This window comes from Leptonychotes weddellii, chromosome 2, assembly GCF_054177405.1.
Source record: "Leptonychotes weddellii isolate Sample4059 chromosome 2, ASM5417740v2, whole genome shotgun sequence".
Taxonomy (NCBI): Eukaryota; Metazoa; Chordata; class Mammalia; order Carnivora; family Phocidae; genus Leptonychotes; species Leptonychotes weddellii.
The window spans coordinates 101,725,119-101,744,461 of NC_138370.1; the positions used below are offsets into that span (position 1 = coordinate 101,725,119).

The 19,343-nt window shown below is 36.2% G+C and overlaps 1 protein-coding gene across 6 annotated transcripts in view; it reads left to right on the top strand.

The window, feature by feature from the left end:
• Nucleotides 1-19,139, top strand: part of SLC9B2 (solute carrier family 9 member B2) — a 52,063-nt gene extending 32,924 nt beyond the window's left edge. For 4 of the 6 annotated variants that reach the window (XM_031027331.2, XM_081812041.1, XM_006732580.3 and 1 more), the window contains 4 exons: nucleotides 3,086-3,235; nucleotides 12,514-12,622; nucleotides 15,352-15,488; nucleotides 18,269-19,139. In XM_031027331.2, the coding sequence (XP_030883191.2) occupies nucleotides 3,086-3,235; nucleotides 12,514-12,622; nucleotides 15,352-15,488; nucleotides 18,269-18,490 (618 nt within the window). In that variant the 3' untranslated portion in view covers nucleotides 18,491-19,139. Of the gene's footprint in view, nucleotides 1-3,085; nucleotides 3,236-12,513; nucleotides 12,623-14,214; nucleotides 15,022-15,351; nucleotides 15,489-18,268 lie in introns of those variants that run through there. The other 2 variants (XM_081812042.1, XM_081812040.1) reach the window with 2 other exon arrangements.
• The last annotated feature ends 204 nt before the right edge of the window (nucleotides 19,140-19,343 follow it).

Consider the following 19,343-nt stretch of genomic DNA (forward strand, 5'->3'; position numbering starts at 1 on the left):
GGTTAGCCTGGTGATGGGTATTAAGGAGGGCGCGTACTACATGGAGCACTGGGTGTTATGCGAAAACAATGGATCGTGGATCACCACATCAAAAACCAATGATGTATTGTATGGTGACTAACATAACATAATAAAATAAAATTTAAAAAACAAACAAAAAAAAGGAAGAGAAAATACATTTGCAGTACTATATTTATCAAAAAATATCTGCATGTAAGTGGACCTAGTGCAGCCCAAACCTGTGTTGTTTAAGGGTCAACTGTATAAGATTTTAATACAACCCTAGAATTTTTTTCTCTAATTTATATTCCATAAACTTTAAATATCACTGAAAAATAAAATATCAATTCCAAATAGGTAAGCCTTTTTTATTGTTTTTATTTTTTATTTTACTATTATTCATAATGTTCAGGTAATCAAGATATAAAGTGGCTTTTGGGCCCGTTTTTTTAGTATCAGCATACCCTACACTCTAATACTATTAAATACCTAAACCTTAACATCTCATAATATTGTCCAATATTTCTTACCAAGGAGATCAAAGTTCTTTATTATACACAATGATTTCATAATATTCACAGAGTTCTTTTTGTTTTATTTTCTTTTACCCTCCTAAGTCTCTTGGGATAGATAACATATAAAAGTCTTTTTTTTTTCTATAAAAACTGGCATTATTTTAAGACTTTAGGGCATTTTGAATGGAATTAGAAACTTAACTAAAGTAGAACTTTAAGAAAATTAATATTTCCATTATCAGAAGGTATGCTGATTTGAATTTTTGCTATGCTCCAAAAAACTCCCAACTAAAATTGTAAAAGATTTTATGACTGCATAAAAGAAAATTATGGGATTTTCTAATTATACAACAAAATAAAAAGAAAAATAATGACATATTTTGTTGCTTACTCTGTATAAAATGAGGTGGTAAGTAAAGTGCCACTCCATTCAATATGGCAGTGACTAGCTAGCTACGTGTGGCTATAGCAGATAGAGAACATTTCAGTGGTGCATATATAGAAATTTCCATCATCACTGAATGTTCTTTTGGAAAGCACTGATCTAGTGCAATCATATAGATCTGGGCAATCTAGTGTAAACCACATAAGACCCATGAAACGAGTACTATTAACATGATCTTTTTACTGATGAGGAAATTGAGATTTAGGGAGAAGTTGAACAAGTTCACATAGCTGGAAAGCAGCAGAGCTGGGAACCGAACTCTGGTAATCCACCACCAGAGCCTGCATGCCTCCAAATCAAGCACTTCTAAAGACCTGCTTGCCTTTTAAAGTGATCAAAAAGCTTGGACCATAACAGCATTTTTCTAGATATGTTTCCTACGGCAAAGGAAACAAAAACAAAATAAGCTATTGGAACTACATCAAAATAAAAAACTTTTGCCCAATGAAGGAAACCATCAACAAAACTAAATGGTATATCCAATAGGGCTTAATATCCAAAATATATAAAGAACTCATACATGTCAACACACACAAGAAAAAATCTAAAAATGGGCAGAGTACCTGAATAAATATTTTTCCAAAGAAGACATACAGATGGACAACAGACACATGAAAAGATACTCATCATTACTTATCTTCAGGGAAATGCAAATAAAAACCACAATGAAACCTTACCTTACACCTGTCAGAATGGCTGAAGTCAAAAAGACAAGAACTAACAAGTGTTGGCGAGGATGTAGAGAAAAAGGAATCCTTGTGCACTGTTGGTGGGAATGTACATTGGTACAGTCACTATGGAAAACAGTATGGAGGTTTCTCAAAATATTAAAAGTAGAAATACCATATGACCCAGTAATTCCACCACTGGGTATTTACTCAAAGAAAACGCTAATTTGAAAAGACTGTGCCCCCCTATGTTTACTGCAGCATTATTTACAATAGCCAAGATATGGAAGCAACGTTAAGTGTCAATTGATAGATGAATGGATAAGGAAGGTGTGATATATATATACAATGGAATATTGAGCAGCCATAGAAAAGGAGGAGATCTTGCCATTTGCAACAACACAGATAGATCTAGAGGGTACTATGCTAAGAGAAATAAGTCAGACTGAGAAAGACATATAGCGTATGATTTCACTCACATGTGGAATCTAAAAACAAAACAAATGAATCAATAAACAAAAAGCAGAATCAGAACTATAAATACAGAGAACAAACTGATGTTGCCAGAGGGGAGGGGGAAGTGGGACGGGCAAAATGGGTGAAGGGGAGCGGGAGGTCCCTGTCTTCAGTTATGGAGTAAGTCACGGGAATAAAAGGCATGGCACAGGAAATATAGTCTGTGATACTGTGATGGTGTTGTGCGGTGACAGCTGGTAGCTACGCTTGCTGTGAGCAGAGCATAACATAGAGGGAAGTGAATTCCTGGGTTGTACACCCGAAGCTAACAGAACATTGTGTGTCAGCTACACTCAAAAAAGTTAAAAATCATTTTAAAATTTAAAAAGAGTGATTAAGAAGTTTAAAAGGCTGATGAGAGAGAAGTAAAGGGAGAGAGGCGCACATTTCTTAGACTTTAAAAACCAACAACAACAAAAAAACTACTCTCGGTCTATAGCTTCTTAAAGCTTCTCCGTTTTCAAGGGTTTAGAAAGAAAAACCATTAAAAAGTCAAGAGACTAAAAGTAAGAGATATCACATCTGTAACCTTCCCCAAAACCCTATAACATAACTGCTTTCATGGAGGAGAAAACAAAGCCTGAAGAAGCTAGGTAATGGGAGCACTCCATACACCAGGGGTGAAAAAGAGCTGGATTCTAACTCTGCTCTGCCTGGCTCCAAAACCCATGCACTTTTTTCTGCTGCTGCATTCAGCCCTGTGAAATTCGGCTTTGATAACTGCAGAGGAAGGTAACTAGAGTTTCTGAAAGAGGATCCGGCATCCGTACATGTGCTGACCCTACCTTTATTAAGGAAAAGATAGTAAATGTTACGGTGTACATTTATGGGCACAGACAGATATTTTTATTTCCCACTAAGTCCTGAATATAGAAAAATCAATCATTAAAAATCAGTTATATGAAATAATAGATCTAATCAACCTTTTTTCTCTCCTCAAGGACAAACTTGTGTGGAAGAGAGCATTCCTTGTTTTGGGGCTGTCCGTGCTAGCTGTGTTCAGCAGTGTGTATTTTGGTTTCCCTGGGTCAGGAGGACTGTGCACGTTGGTCATGTCCTTCCTTGCAGGCTTGAGATGGGCCAGTGAAAAGGTGAATTTCATTCTAAGTTCTTCTACTCATTTAAGTTCTTTCTGATCAGATAAATTTTTTCTTTCCAGAGATTTTTTTTTTATTATTATGTTATGTTAATCACCATACATGGCATCATTAGTTTTTGATGTAGTGTTCCATGATTCATTGTTTGTGTATAACACCCAGTGCTCCATTCAATATGTGCCCTTTTTAATACCCATCACCAGGCCAACCCATACCTCCACTCCCCTCCCCTCTAGAACCCTCAGTTTGTTTCTCAGAGTCCATAGTCTCTCATGGTTTGTCTCCCCCTCCGATTTCCCCCCCTTCATTTTTCCCTTTCTGCTATCTTCTTCTTCTTCTTCTTTTTAACATATAATGTATTATTTGTTTCAGAGGTACAGGTCTGTGATTCATCAGTCTTACACGATTCACAGCGCTCACCATAGCACATACCCTCCCCAATGTCTATCACCCAGCCACCCCATCCCTCCCACCCCCCACCACTCCAGCAACCCTCAGTTTGTTTCCTGAGATTAAGAATTCCTCATATCAGTGAGATCATAGGATACATGTCTTTCTCCAGAGACTTTCTTAATATCAAATTAATAAATTATTAAATCATACAAGCTATTTTCTATGCATATGTAAATATACACCCAAGTGTATACACATTCATCCTCTTCCCCCCTTATATACCAATCAATAATTTGATGTCTTTATTTAAAATATATCATGATCATATGTCCACGCTGCCTTCCTTATTCTTTGTAAGGGCTACAGAGTACTGCAGTGTATGCTGTACTATATTTAACCAGTCTCCTACTAACAGATATTTGGATTGTTTCTGCTTTTCTGCTAAGACAAAAACCGTTTCAATAAAATATCCTACATATGCCATATTTCATAAACTCTAAGACATTATCAAGTCTAAGAAGCACCATTATTTTACATGCCACCAAGAATGAAAAACAGTGCTGCCAATTAAACTATGATATGACATCCTAATTTCAGAAATGAGAAAATGGGGGGAAAAATCAACAAAATATATACTTTGAGTTTATCTAGAGGATAAATTTATTTTATTTTATTTTTTTAAAGATTTTATTTATTTGACAGAGAGAGACACAGCGAGAGAGGGAACACAAGCAGGGGGAGTGGGAGAGGAAGAAGCAGGCTTCTGGCAGAGCAGGGATCTGACCCTGGGATCATGACCCAAGTCGAAGGCAGACGCTTAACGACAGAGCCACACAGGTGCCCCTAGAGGATAAATTTCTAGAAATACAGTTCTTCTATGAAAGAATATGCACATTGATACTTTTAATAATATCAGTTTACCCTTTTAAAAGACTACACCAATTTATATTCTCACCAACAGTATATGAAGATGATCCCTTTTTCTTTTTTTAAATTTATTTTTTCATTTAAATTCAGTTAATTAACATATAGTGTATTATTAGTTTCAGAGGTAGAGTCCAGTGATTCATCAGTGTTATATAATACCCAGTGCTCATTACATCAGGTGCCCTCCTTAATGCCCATCACCCAGTTACCCCATCCCCCCCACCGCCTCTCCTCCTGCAACCCTCAGTTTGTTCCCTATAGTTAAGAGTCTCTTATGGTTTGTCTCCCTCTCTGATTAGTCTTGTTTTATTTTTCCCTCTCTTCCCCTATGATCCTCTGATTTCTTTCTTAAATTCCACATATGAGTGGGGTCATATGAGCATTGTCTTTCTCTAATTGCCTTAATTCACTTAGCATAATACCCTCTAGTTCCATTCATGTCATTGCAGATGACAAGATTTCATTCTTTTTGATGGATGTGAAATATATAAATATATATACCACAGATGAATGGATAAAGAATTATCCATTCATCTGTCAATGAACATCTGAGCTCTTTCCATAGTTTGGCTATTGTGGACATTGCTGCTATAAACATTGGGGTGCATGTGCCCCTTCGGATCACTACATTTGTATCTTTGGGGTAAATACCCAGTAGTGCAATTGCTGGGTCATAGGGCAGCTCTGTTTTCAACTTTTTGAGGAACCTCCATACTGTTTTCCAGAGTGGCTGCCCAGCTTGCATTCCCACCAACAGCATAAGAGGGTTCCCCTTTCTCTGCATCCTCTCCAACATCTGTCATTTCCTGACTTGTTAATTTTAGCCATTCTGACTGGTGTGAGGTGGTATGTCATTGTGGTTTTGATTAGTATTTCCCTGATGCCAAGTGATGTTGAGCACTTTTTCATGTGCCTGTTGGCCATTTGGATGTCTTCTTTGGAGAGGTGTCTGTTCATGTCTTCTGCCCATTTCTTGATGGGATTAGTTGTTCTTTGGATGTTGAGTTTGATTAGTTCTTTATAGATTTTGGATACTAGCCCTTTATCTGATATGTCATTTGCAAATATCTTCTCCCATTCTGTCAGTTGTCTTTTGGTTTTGTTGACTGTTTCCTTCACTGTGCAGAAGCTTTTTATCTTGATGAAGTCCCAATAGTTCATTTTTGCCCTTGCTTCCCTTGCCTTTGGAGATGTGTCTAGCAAGAAATTGCAATGGCTGAGGTCACAGAGGTTGCTGCCTATTCTCCTCTAGGATATTGATGGATTCCTGTCTCACATTTAGGTCTTTCATCCATTTTGAGTCTATTTTTGTATATGGTGTAAGAAAATGGTCCAGTTTCATTCTTCTGCATGTGGCTGTCCAATTTTCCCAACACCATTTGTTGAAGAGACTGTCTTTTTTCCATTGGATACTTTTTCCTGCTTTGTCAAAGATTAGTTGACCATAGAGTTGAGGGTCCATTTATGCGTTCTCTATTCTGTTCCATTGATCTATGTGTCTGTTTTTGTGCCAGTACCATACTCTCTTGATGATTACAGCTTTGTAATGGAGCTTGAAGTCCAGAATTGTGATGCCCCAAGATATGGTTTTCTTTTTCAAAATTCCTTTGGCTATTCGGGGTCTTTTCTGGTCCCATACAGATTTTAGGATTATTTGTTCCAGCTCTGTGAAAAAAAGCTGATGGTATTTTTATAAGGATTGCTTTGAATGTATAGACTGCTCTAGGTAGCATAGACATTTTCACAATATTTGTTCTTCCAATCCATGAGCATGGAATGTTTTTCCATTTCTTTGTGTCTTCCTCAGTTTCTTTCATGAGTGTCCTGTAGTGTTCAGAGTACAGATCCTTTGCCTTTTTGGTTAGGTTTATTCCTAGGTATCTTATGGTTTTTGGTGCAATTATAAATGGGATTAACTCCTTAATTTCTCTTTCTTCTGTTTCATTATTGGTGTATAGAAATGCAACATATTTCTGTGTGTTGATTTTTATACCTGGCCACTTTGCTGAATTCCTGTATGAGTTCTAGCAATTTGGGCATGGAGTCTTTTGAGTTTTCCACATAGCATATCATGTCTTCTGCAAAGAGTGAGAGTTTGACTTCTTCTTCACCAATTCAGATGCCTTTTACTTCTTTTTGTTGTCTGATTACTGAGGCCAGGGCTTCTAGTACTATGTTGAACAACAGTGGTGATAGTGAACATCCTTATGGTGTTCCTGACGTTAGGGGAAAAGTTCTCAGTTTTTCCGCATTGAGAATGATATTTGCTGTGGGCTTTTCATAGATGGCTTTTATGATACTGAAGTAGGGATCCCTACACTGTGAAGAGTGTTAATCAAGAAAGGATGCTGTACTTTGTCAAATGCTTTTTCTGGATCTATTGATTGGATCATATGGTTCTTGTCCTTTCTTTTATTAATGTAGTGTATCACACTGATTGATTAGCAGATGTTGTACTACCCTTGCAGCCCAGGAATAAATCCCACTTGGTCATGGTTCTTTCTGTGATTCCAGGGATCCTGAGACCACACCATCCCACTTAGGATTCCACCCCGCTTCACCACCTGAGCACCTTTCAGGTGGGGACGTCCCTCACTGCGGCAGACTTCTAAAAGTTCTGATTTTGTGCTCCATGCTATATCACTTTCCTATAGACAGCTTATGGAGGCTCCCTCCCCCTGGGGTTTATCTTCCCATATATCGCCTCAGATTCACTTCTCCGCACCTCCTACCTTGCAGAAAGTGGTCGCTTTTCCATTTGTAGAATTGTAGCAATTTTTTACTTAGATCTCCAGTTGAGTTCACAGGTGTTCAGGATGATTTGATAACTATCTATCTGAACTCCTGGGACCAGACAAAACTAAGGTCTCCTACTCCTCTTCCATCTTCCTCCTATCTCCCAGGGGTCTGTTTTTCTGAAGAAATCATTAAAAATCAGATATTTTGCTAACCTGATAGGTGAAAAATGTATCTCATTATTGGTCTGATTTGTATTTCTTTATGAGAGAAGCTAATCATCTTTTTCTAAGCTTACTAACCAGTTTGTGTCCATTTTTAAAAGATTGTTTTGGTTTTTCTTACTGATTTTCAAGATTATTAAGATTATTTCTCCATATATATTATGGAGATTAGCTGGTGGCCATTCACAAATTTTAATTTCAAGTACATTTTTATAGATTTGAACTTGACAGGAACAAATACTATTCTTCTATTTAATGAAGAAATTAGATGTAGCTGACCTAACTAAATGCAGATATATCATTTTGGACAACCTGGAAACAACTGTTCAAAATGATTAAGCTTAAAATAATGCCATATAGAAAAATAAGTGAGGGTTATAAAGCTTGAAGTTAGGTTCATTTGAGTGAATCTCTATAGAGGTATACTAGAGACAGAATTTCCTAGTGAGCAAAGAACACTCAGACAGGAGGCTCTCACTCTGTAAGGATGTGATTACAAAGTTAGGACAAGTATAACTGAATCATCTTGCTTCTGAGGAGAGACGGATGGTAGGGACTGCCTGGAGCATTGTCTAGAGAAGGGTATTGAGGCCATGGGAAAGTGAGCGGAGATGGATTGGGCTTCGAAGGAAAGGAGAAAGTCCACATAAGAGTGAAATCATATGGTATTTGTCTCTGACTGATTACCTAGCTTAGCATAGTACTCTTTAGCTCCATCCATGTCATTGCAAATGGCAAGATTTCATTATTTTTCATGGCTGAGTATTATTACCTCTTCTTTATCCCTTCATCAGTCAGTGGACATTTGGGATCTTTTCATAATTTGGCTATTGTTGATAATGCTGCTATAAACATCGGGGTGCATGTATCCCTTCCATTCAGTATTTTTGTATCCTTTGAGTAAACACCCAGTAGTGTAACTGCTGGGTCATAGAGTAGTTCTATTTTTAACTTTTTGAGGAACCTCCATACTGTTCTCCAGAGTGGCTGCACCAGCTTGCATTCCCACCAACAGTGTAAGAGTGTTCCCCTTTCCCTATATCCTTGCCAACACCTGTTATTTCATGTTTTGTTAATTTTAGCCATTCTGACAGGTGTGAGGTGATAATCTCATTGTAGTTTTGATTTGTATTTTCCTGATGATCAGTGACATTGAGCATCTTTTCATGTGTCTCTTAGCCATCTGTATGTCTTCTTTGGAAAATGTCTGTTCATGTCTTCTGCCCATTTTTTAATACATTTTTATTGCCTGTCTGTATGGTTCTGTGCTAGGCACTAAGTGGATATTCTCATTTATTTTCAAATACACACAAAAAAACTTTAAAAAGTATTACCATTTCCATTTTATAGAGACTATAAATCAGAAAGTCATAAATAACATGTCCAAGGTCACAAAATTAGACAGTTGCACTGGGATTTAAGCTCAGGTTTACCTGAATCCAGAGTGTACTACTCTGTAACACAACTGTAGCATTATTGTGCAGGGCACATTTTTGTATTTTGACATCTATTTGAATAACACATACCAAGTGTATTAAAAAGCATATTGAGGCTCCATAGCTCAGTGGTTAGAGCACTGGTCTTGTAAAAAGCGTATTGTTATGCTTTGCAATTTAAAATTAATTCTCTAAATTCATAAATGATAGGATAAAAAACAAATAATGAAAAGGAGCCATAGCATTTGGGATAGAGCATAAAAGAGTAGTTTTAGCCACAGGGAAATCAAGGGGGAGGCTAATGCCTATAGCAAGAGCGCATCAGCTATGGGCCCAGAAAGACAAAGCAGGGAAAGGGAAACTTTGATGAGCTCCAGTCACATTACTCTTCTGAAAACTGTAATATGGGTTATAGAGAAAAGATTGTTATAAGCCAAAACACAGTGTCTGTTCGTCTGCAGTTGTCATAATTTTGCCAGGTTTGCCTGCAGCCCAGCTGATTATATAGATCAGTGTAATCCCACAACCCAGTAAAAGAACTGGGAACATTTTTTTTTCATATTTACCTCAAATACACTCACTTTTTGAAAGCCTCTGTCATGTTTTCCTTTTTTTCCCACCTATTTTCAAATACAGTGCTGCTTCTGATGACCTTTGTAGTTGTGGGACGGTTTTTCTGACATATTTTGTATCTCCTGAATCTTGAAATTCTCTTCTCTCTGAGAAGGGAAGTATCAGCTTAAATAGATATTGAAGTCATGATAAAAACCTCTGTTTCTGCTAATTTTCTTCTTTTGTGTATCCTTGAAAGTGATTTATGTTTTTGAAGATTCTTACTACTAGAGCAAAGTGATGTGTAAAGTAGCCTTAACATTCAGTGCAGTGTGGACAACAGTCTTCATTCTCCTGGTCTCTTTTACACTTAGCCTATTCGATGACTCCATTTTCTTTATAAGCACATTCATTTTAGTTTTGAAGTTATGAAAAAGCATTAAGAAGATACATTTTGACTCATCTCCCATTTTTAAATTTTACAGTGTATACACCCATGTCTGATATTCAAATAGTCTGAAGTGTTACAATCATAAAACAAATGGTGGCCTTTGTCTACAGTTTAGAAATAAAAACAATTTGATAGGGAAAACTTTTTAGGCCATCTGCTTTTATTGGAGTTCTGAGTATTTTTGAGGCCTTCCCTTAAATAATTAGTCATGGCAACAAAAGGCTAAGTAACCTAAAATTAATAGAGTCAATTTGTGTTCTTCACTAACATGGATACCAACTAAAGTCTGAGCTTTAGTTATGGTATACTCTAAAAACTAAATTAAAAAGTAAAGATATGTGAAAAGGTGGTAACTGGACCCCAGTTTTGGGAGAACTAGTCATTGTCACTAAATGATAAAGGATCTTGGATGTTATCTAATATAAACCTCTCATTTTACAGATGAGAAAAAATAAGGTTCTGAGAGATAAGTGGTTTGCATTTAACAGGTGGCAGAATTTGAACCTAAGTCATTATCTGATTCCTTGTGATATGAAAACATAACTCTTTGCATGATTTAAGAATAGAACTATGTAAGTAAATCAACCAACTCCCTCACATTTGCATTCTGCCTTTCAACATTTTTAAGCCAAGAAGAAATAGAATCCTCACCCTAATAAACATACCAGAATTAATTAAAAAAATAAAGAAAATAGAGATACAATATAATCCTCTTTTGTTAAACTGCTGAAAATAGATATGGAAAACCAGATCCTCAAAGATGTGTAACTATAAGGGCAAAAGTGCTGTCCAAAAATATAAATTCTTATTAGTTGATTGGAAAAATCTGTTCAGTATAAATTTTTAGAGACTGTAATGGGTACTGCTAAATTGCCCTCCAAAAAAAGCATATCAATTTGTTCTACCAATTAGTGAGAGTTTCTTACATCCCAGATACTTGACATTATAAAAATGTTTTAGTATTTTTTCTAATATGGTGCCCCCCCCCAAATGTGGCATGTCATTTTAATTTGTGTTTCACTGATTACTGAATTTTAGCATCTTATATTTTTGGGCCATTTGTGTTTCTTCCACTGTGAATTACTTGTATGTATGCATTTCCCATTTTTCTATTAGGTTCTATGTCTTTTTCTTATTGCTTGGATATTACTCCTTATTCTGTCACACACAGTGCAGATGTTTTCTCCTGGTTTGTCATCTTGTTATTCTTTGTTTGCTTATGGTTTCTTTTGCCACACAACATTCTAGTTTTGCTATAGTCAATTGTGTCCATCTTTTTTTAGGGTTTTTGCAAAATGTGTTATAAAGTTAGTACTTACATCAGTTAGGATCTTATCAGGAAAGGGAAATTACAGAGTAACTGGAATAGGGAAAGTTTGTTATTAACCATACCAGGGGTCAGATAACAAGGGATTGGCTTCTGAGAGGTAAAAGATCCCTGGCGAATATAGGAATAGCAGCTATAAACAACTAGGGCTGAGACTGAGCCATCTCCTTATACTACCCCACTCCACTCCATCTACTCCCTCCCCCAGGCCTCAGAATCCAGATCTTGGTAGAGAGCCTTTGTTCACTGAATGGTAGAGAAGACACCCTTGGTGTCCTGTTTGGACAATTTGCTGGAAATCTAAACTCCAAATTTGCAGGAAATACACCCTCTAGGGTACATGGGGAGGTATTTTGCCCAAGGGAGTTGGCTATGAAACTCCCTTGCAGTAAGCTAGGGGTGCGGGCTGCCATGCACTATAGGAGCCCAGGACTGTAGAAGCCACCTGTGTACTAAAGAAACCCAAGTGTGCTATAGGATCCTGCTGGGGGAGCCCTGGAAAGCAGGAAGAGCATCTTCCTTGTAATATTTCTTCAGCACCCTCTACTGACAAAATTTTAAATAATGCCAGGTAGCAAAAGAGAAATATTTAAAGGACTCAGCTTCATTTTCTGCAGAGCAACAATGAAATGTGGATTTGGAGCCAAGCGGTAGTAAATTAATAAGCACAGCCCTTTACTATACCTGAATTATATTTTTGTGCATGATTTGAGAGAAACAAACTGTTTTATATAAAGATAAAATTGGAAACAACTTAAAGGGCCATCAATAAAGAAATGATTGAATAAAATGATAATTCCATACCACAGATTACTATATAGCAATAATTAGATGTATATATAGATATGTTTACTATGATAAGATCTCTGAATGATATTGCTGAACAAAAATTAACACAAAATTTTAAACTATAAAATAATACCTAAGTATTACATATATGCACACACATCATATATTCAGAAGTAGAAGTCCTCCTAAGATTATTTTATTAGACTCTTTATAATTAACATCTATTTGCAAACCAACTCTAAAGCACCTCATATAATGACTGTGTTAGAAATATCTTTATATAATTTTTTGTTCTATTTTAGCTAACCTCTTATTTATAGATGTCAGAAAAATAAAGCCTATCTCAGGTCAAATTGACTCAAATTAGTAAAATTCTTAGAACTTGTAACTTCATATAATAAAAATCTGTGAGGGGTGTGTGTGTGTGTTTCTTTCAGGCAGAGGTTGAAAAAATCATTGCAGGTGCCTGGTATATCTTCCAGCCCCTTCTCTTTGGACTGATTGGAGCAGAAGTATCTATTGCATCTCTCAGACCAGAAACTGTAGGTAAGAATTTCAAATAGTACATTTGCTAAAATCAACTTTTATATTCAGTGGAATACCTTTAGTAGGTATAGTTATTGTCACAATTATATAAAAAAGTTAATAATAATCCAAGTCTCTTAGAGTAGTTGGCCAGAAAATAATACTTGTCAATCTCAGGCATAAATTTTATACCTTTAATATTATTCCTTGTAAAGAAAAGTAACACTGCTAACTACTATCCAGAAGATGCAGGTCTTAAAATTTTTTTTTTCCAAGGGCAAAAATGTTCAATTAGACTTGTTCTGATCAAGGCCTAGAATTGTACAGGTAACTCATCAGTTCTATAATATACACCCATGGAACACAAATGTTTGTTTGTTCATTCATTCATTTATTCATACATTCAAAAGCCATCGTATTAAAACTTTTGATTTCATAACACTGCACTTAAAAATTTATTTGTGCACCTTTACTCGTTATTTTCTCCATTCCACTCATTCTATATTTCTCCATCTTTACTGGGAATCCCATCTCCTGCTACCTCCTTCTGGACCTCACACATAGATTCTTCCCCTATGCTCATGTATCTTCAGATTTCCGTGTCACAGTTTTCTCCTCTTCGGAATTTAAACAAATTCTAATTTCTCCTGTCTTAAAATCAATCTTTCCATTCCAATACACGCTACAACGTGGATGAACCTGGAGGACATTCGTCACCAACAGGCAAATACTGTGTGATTCCACGTATATGAGGTATCCAGGTAGTCAAATCATAGAAACAGAAAGTAGAAGGGTGGTTGCCAGGATCTCGGAGGAGGGGGAAATGAAGTGTTGTTTAATGGGTCAGTTTTGCAAGATGAAAAAATCCTGCAGACTGGTTACACAAAAATGTGAATGTTCAACTTAATTCTACTGAGCTGCACACTTAAAAATGGTTAAGACTGTAAATTGTGTTATGCATATTTTACCACAATTTATATATATAAAATCTCCTTTTTCCACTTAACTTCCCCCCCGCCCCCAACCTACCACACTTCGTTTTTACTCCTCTTTTCGAACTTTTCCAAAGAGGTAATTATAGAGGTAATTTTCCATTTCAACTCTCACTCTCTTCTTCAATACATTTCAGCCCAGCTTCTGCCCATCACACAACCGACCCTGCTTTCACCAAGGTTATATTGCTAAATGAACTGGATACTTATCAGTCTTTTTTTTTCCTTGATCACTCAGCAGCATTTGATGCTATTGACCTCTTTAAAACACATTTTACATTGAATTCTGAAACTTCATATTTTTCAGTGCATTCTGAGTCCTCACACTACGTGTGGCTTAAATGCTGCTCTTCATCAAAGTTCTTCCAAAGCCTTCTACACGTCTCACTCTATGTCATTTTTCTGAGCTTAACTACATTCAGTAGCTTTGATTATAAACTACATAATTCCAAAATTTTTATCTCTAAATCAGTGTATCTGATTGCTGATTGGACATCACCACTTGTAAGTCTCACAAAACTTCAAACTCGGTATGTTCAAAACTTCTAAATCATCTTCTCCCCAAACCTTCAATGCTCCCTCCTGGGAATGGTATCATCTCTTTTGTGTCTTGTACTTCAGGCAACAAGTACTTTGAAAAGCTACCAACCTGGGAGCAATATCCTTCAATAAAAAGCCACAATCATGTAAAGAAGCCATATTGCAGATTCACAATAAATCCTCCAGCAATGTCTGATGTTTTACTAGCCTTTTGAACTTGAGAAAGTCATTTATCCTTTCTAAACTTCATTTTCTTCAACTGTAAAATAAGAAAAATTACCCCACAGATTGTAAGGATTAGGTAATGAATGCACTTAAAGCTTAATACAGAACCTGGTGCACAGTAAACACTTAACAAATGTTACTTTTTAGAAAATCATCCTACTACATAGCAGTCACTTTAGCTGTGCCTTTCTCAGGTGCAGTAGCCTAGTCACAGTCCTTATTGTGCAAATCAAGATGAACTTATCTTTATCAGCAAAGGATTCTAAAGGACAGAATGAAGTAGCTGTACATGTCAACCTGGGCTAATGGGCAGACAGTGTATACACCGATATGGTGACAGGTGTAGACTGTTAGTGACTATTCTGATTGGTCATTGCCCAGCCAGCTTTGTTCTGATTGGCTGATTGCTTCTATACAGGCTAATAAATATTTTTAATGTCACCTCTGGTTTATACTCTGTAAACAATTCTGTAAAATATTAACTTTTTCCTCTTCTGTGATCTCTTACCAGTATGTTTATACTGTACTTACTTTATAGTATATTAATTCATTGTTAAAGTTTCTGTTTTCCTCTGACTTTGAGGTTCATAGAGGCAAACAAAGTCTGTACATTATACATTTTTGTATACCCAATACCTAGTCCAAATCCTGTAATGCATAGTTATCATTTAATAAATTCGTGTTGAATAAACACATGGAAGAAAGTTTGGTTCTTGCTATAAAGCATAAGAGGAATAACATTCATATCTCCTTTATAATATATATCAAATATGTTTAATTTCTGGTTTAATCTAGGAAAAATACCTTCTTTTAAACAAATGGTTTGATCCTTGTTATTGATGTTTTGATAAATTATTCCTAACCATTTTTGTCTTCTTAATTTTTTAATATATTTAGATAATTGCAGTTGGTAGTATTTTGAATCAGTAACCATGAGATTTCAGTTTCTCCCCCAGTACTTTATTATGTCTAAAAATTAAGTATTTCTTACAGGCCTTTGTGTTGCCATCCTGGGCATTGCAGTATTGATACGAATTTTGACTACATTTCTGTTGGTGTGTTTTGCTGGTTTTAACATCAAGGAAAAGATATTTATTTCTTTTGCATGGCTTCCGAAGGCCACAGTCCAGGTAATGATGGATAGGATGCTTAGCATTTTAACTCCTATTTCTATATGATACCTTGAAATTTTAAATAAGACAACTTATTCAAATTTGGTGAAAAAATGTAATCGAAGTTTGATTTATGAAAAGGGCTTATACTAATCTATTCTTTAAAAGTTTTATTTTGGGGCACCTGGGTGGCTCAGTTGGTTAAGCACCTGCCTTTGGCTCATGTCATGATCCTGGGGACCTGGGATTGAGTCCCACATCGGGCTCCCCCTGCTCTGTGGGGAGCCTGCTTCTCCCTCTCCCTCTGCTTGCCACTCCCCCTACTTGTGCTCTCTCTCTTTGTCAAATAAATAAATAAACTCTTTAAAAAAAGAGTTTTATTTTGGGTATATTGATTTCCTAAATATGATGGCTCATTTAAATTTATCTAGATTACCAGCTTTATTTAAATCAACTAAAAATCCAATAAATCCCTACGCTAACTAGAAAGCAGAGTCACAGGAAGAAAGAGTTTGAATTTTTATCAGTCAGAGCCCTCAGTCACCCAGAAAGATAGTTGTTAACCCTTTTCATTTCAATATCTTCCAAGAAGAGAGTGAAACAGAAATAGCATGACCCATCTTAGTATTTGGAAATACTTCAGTGTCAACATGATTGATGATCAGTTATGCTTGACCACCATCTTTATATATAAAAGAGAAAAATTTATTGAAAAACAGCTGAGAAAATGCTTTATTGATTTCCTAGATTATTGGTTGGTAGTAAATTTTTCAAACTAGCTGAACCTTCTGTCAAATGTATCAATCACATGACACAAAAATTGTGCACTGTAATGAATAAGGCATGAAGAGATAGGTGCTTGAAAGTATTAACCATGTATTTGGTAGAATTTAATTACTAATTAAATTAGAATGGTATAGATTATTATTTGTTGCAAATGTAATGTATTTCTGATTATGTTCTTTATTTTCAAAATAATTATAGCAAACAAGATTAGACTGTCTCCTCTCTGATTATTTTGCAATTGTTTAAACATGGAAATTTCTGTTTCATGAAGTAAAAATCAGATGTTCTTTTTTTTTTTTTCTTTTTAGATTTATTTATTTGAGAAAGAGAGTGCATGCAAGCGGGGCTGGGGCAGAGGGAGAGAATCTTACTCAGGGCTCAATCTCACGACCCTGAGATCATGACCTAAGCCAAAATCAAGAGGCGGATTCTTAACCAACTAAGTCACCCGGATGTCGCAAAAATCAGATGTTCTAAATTTAAGAAGCTTTGGGGGATATGTATACTCTATAACTATATGCCAGATTTTGTGTGGCTGTGGGCTTCAGCATTATTCCAGAGAAGTTTTATTTCCATCAGACTTTCAAAGAAGTCTGAGACATAATGGATAAAAATACCGTGAAATTAGTAGTACAATAAGTGGAATAGTTTCTCCCTAGGAGTATCTACAGCTTCCTCACTACCTCTGGTAACTTTAGTGGGTAAATACCAAAATAATCATTCTAGTGACTTTGGTATGAAGGATGTGTTCCTAAACATTAAAATTTGAAAGATGGCCCTCTGCTGCTACCAAAGCCAATTTAAAATAAGGAAACATTATCAAGAATATGTTGAATAATGCATGTTCATCTAGTTGTAAAGATGGCTGAAAAGCTCTCCATTTGTATAGTAATGTGACCAGCTGAAACTCAAGAGTTCTATAATAGAAGAGTATATTCAGATATTTGTGGGCAATTAGTAGTCTCTGCCATGTGTCTCATGCACACTGATATTTTCTCTTCTGTCTCACTGTCCTAGAGGCTAACGTTGTTGTGTTCTGTGGACTAAGGGAATAACCAGATTGTTTAATATGTTATTTTCCCATGTACATTAATGTTGCATTTTGCCTGTAAAAGAAAATAAAAATTTTCATGAAACTTCCCAAAAGATAAATCTTAAATAAAATATTTTACCAACTCCTGAGACAAAACTTAACCAAATACCTAATAAGATTAACTTCAAGTTTTGAAGGTGCTTCGCATTTTCAAGTTTCATGATGTTTAACAGTTAGGCTCTAAAAGCAGTGCATATTCTTATGTGGTTGCTTTTTTCATTTAAAACTTCACCACCTTCCAGTATCACTGCATTTTTTTCATCTTGTTTTTTCTTACTTTGAAATTACTAAAGATAAAAGAATGAGATGACCAATAACTTTCATCTTTACTCAGGGGAAATTTAGTATATGGGATCATGTTCTAGTTAATTAATATCATGTGTTGAATTTGCCTTGTGTTTTGAAATATATTTGCCTGATATTTTTGGAACCTTACCTTATACAAATAGGTACATATGAATCATTATAGCTTCCCCAAGCAAGGGCAGGGAGAGTTTTCAGACAACCAAAATTCACTGCAGTATACTTTGAAAGAAGGCTAATAGAACTTTCTTTTTTTTTTTTTTAAAGACTTTTTATTTATTTATTTGACAGAGAGACACACAGCGAGAGAGGGAACACAAGCAGGGGGAGTGGGAGAGGGAAAAGCAGGCCTCCCGCTGAGCAGGGAGCAGCTCTATGCGGGGCTCAATCCCAGGACCCTGGGATGCAGCTCTATGCGGGGCTCAATCCCAGGACCCGGGGATCACGACCTGAGCCGAAGGCGACGCTTAACGACTGAGCCACCCAGGCACCCCCTAATAGAACTTTCTTAGCTGAGCAAAAAAAACAAGCAATTTGTTTTTGCAAATGACAAAATAATTCACCTTTTCTCTATGCAATTATCTTATGTTTCCAATGTTACCTTAAACTTTTATAGGCTGCCATAGGATCTGTGGCTTTGGACACGGCAAGATCACATGGAGAGAAACAGTTAGAAGAATACGGAATGGATGTGTTGACAGTGGCATTTTTGTCCATCCTCATCACAGCCCCAATTGGAAGTCTACTCATTGGTTTGCTGGGTCCCAGGCTTCTCCAGAAAGCTAAACATCAAAATAAAGATCAAGAAGTTCAGGAAGAGACCTCTATACAAGTTTAGAGGTGAAAAGAGACAATGCTGAATATAATGATTAGAAAGCTTTTACCAACTAGCAGAGGCTACGTTATCTAGATGCATATTGAGATATGTGATGTTCAAACTTTAAATGTAATAGAACCAAAAGTGTGGCTATGTCTTGAAAGAGCATTTTTAACCATTATCCTTTTCATGTGGGTGGTAATATTCTACATCTCCAACCTGATTTCTCAACCTTTTTTTGTTTGTTTGTTTGTTTCAAATACCTCTTCATTATGTATCTTAAATTGTTCGGTAAAATGTACTACCACAATTTAAAATTAACATGGAAAAGATCAAATTCAGTATCCTGTTCTACTAGCCAACAGTTTGTTCTAACATACTGCTATGGTCATAGTTTCATGATTCATGGTCACCTGACCACTCATGCCTTGAAATGTTTTGGGCTCCTCTTTTCTTTTTTATTTTTAAATACCATAATGCAATTCCTCATCAGTTTCTATCTGCACTTTCTGTGCCAATCTGCCTCTTCTCCATTTCTACCTCTCTTGCTACCTTTCTGTGAATTATTGTAACTGATTGGTCCCACCAAAATTCTCAAGTATGCAAAGTGTCTTCATTGGTTCTTCCTCTTGGACCTATCTAGATTATCAAAAGACCTTATCCTCTCTCCTAGGTGGCAACACAGAGTCTCCCATTTTAGCAGCCCATCTGAGTTTGCCTTCCCCTAAGGAGTGCCCTGATTCAGCCCTTTTCTTATTTGTTTCTTGTGACCCACATCTTCAGGGTCTTCCTCTTCTCTAGGTGAGAGATAGCTAATTTTCAAATCAATCCCAATCTCATGAACATAATATTAATTAGAGTAAGGTAAGCTGCT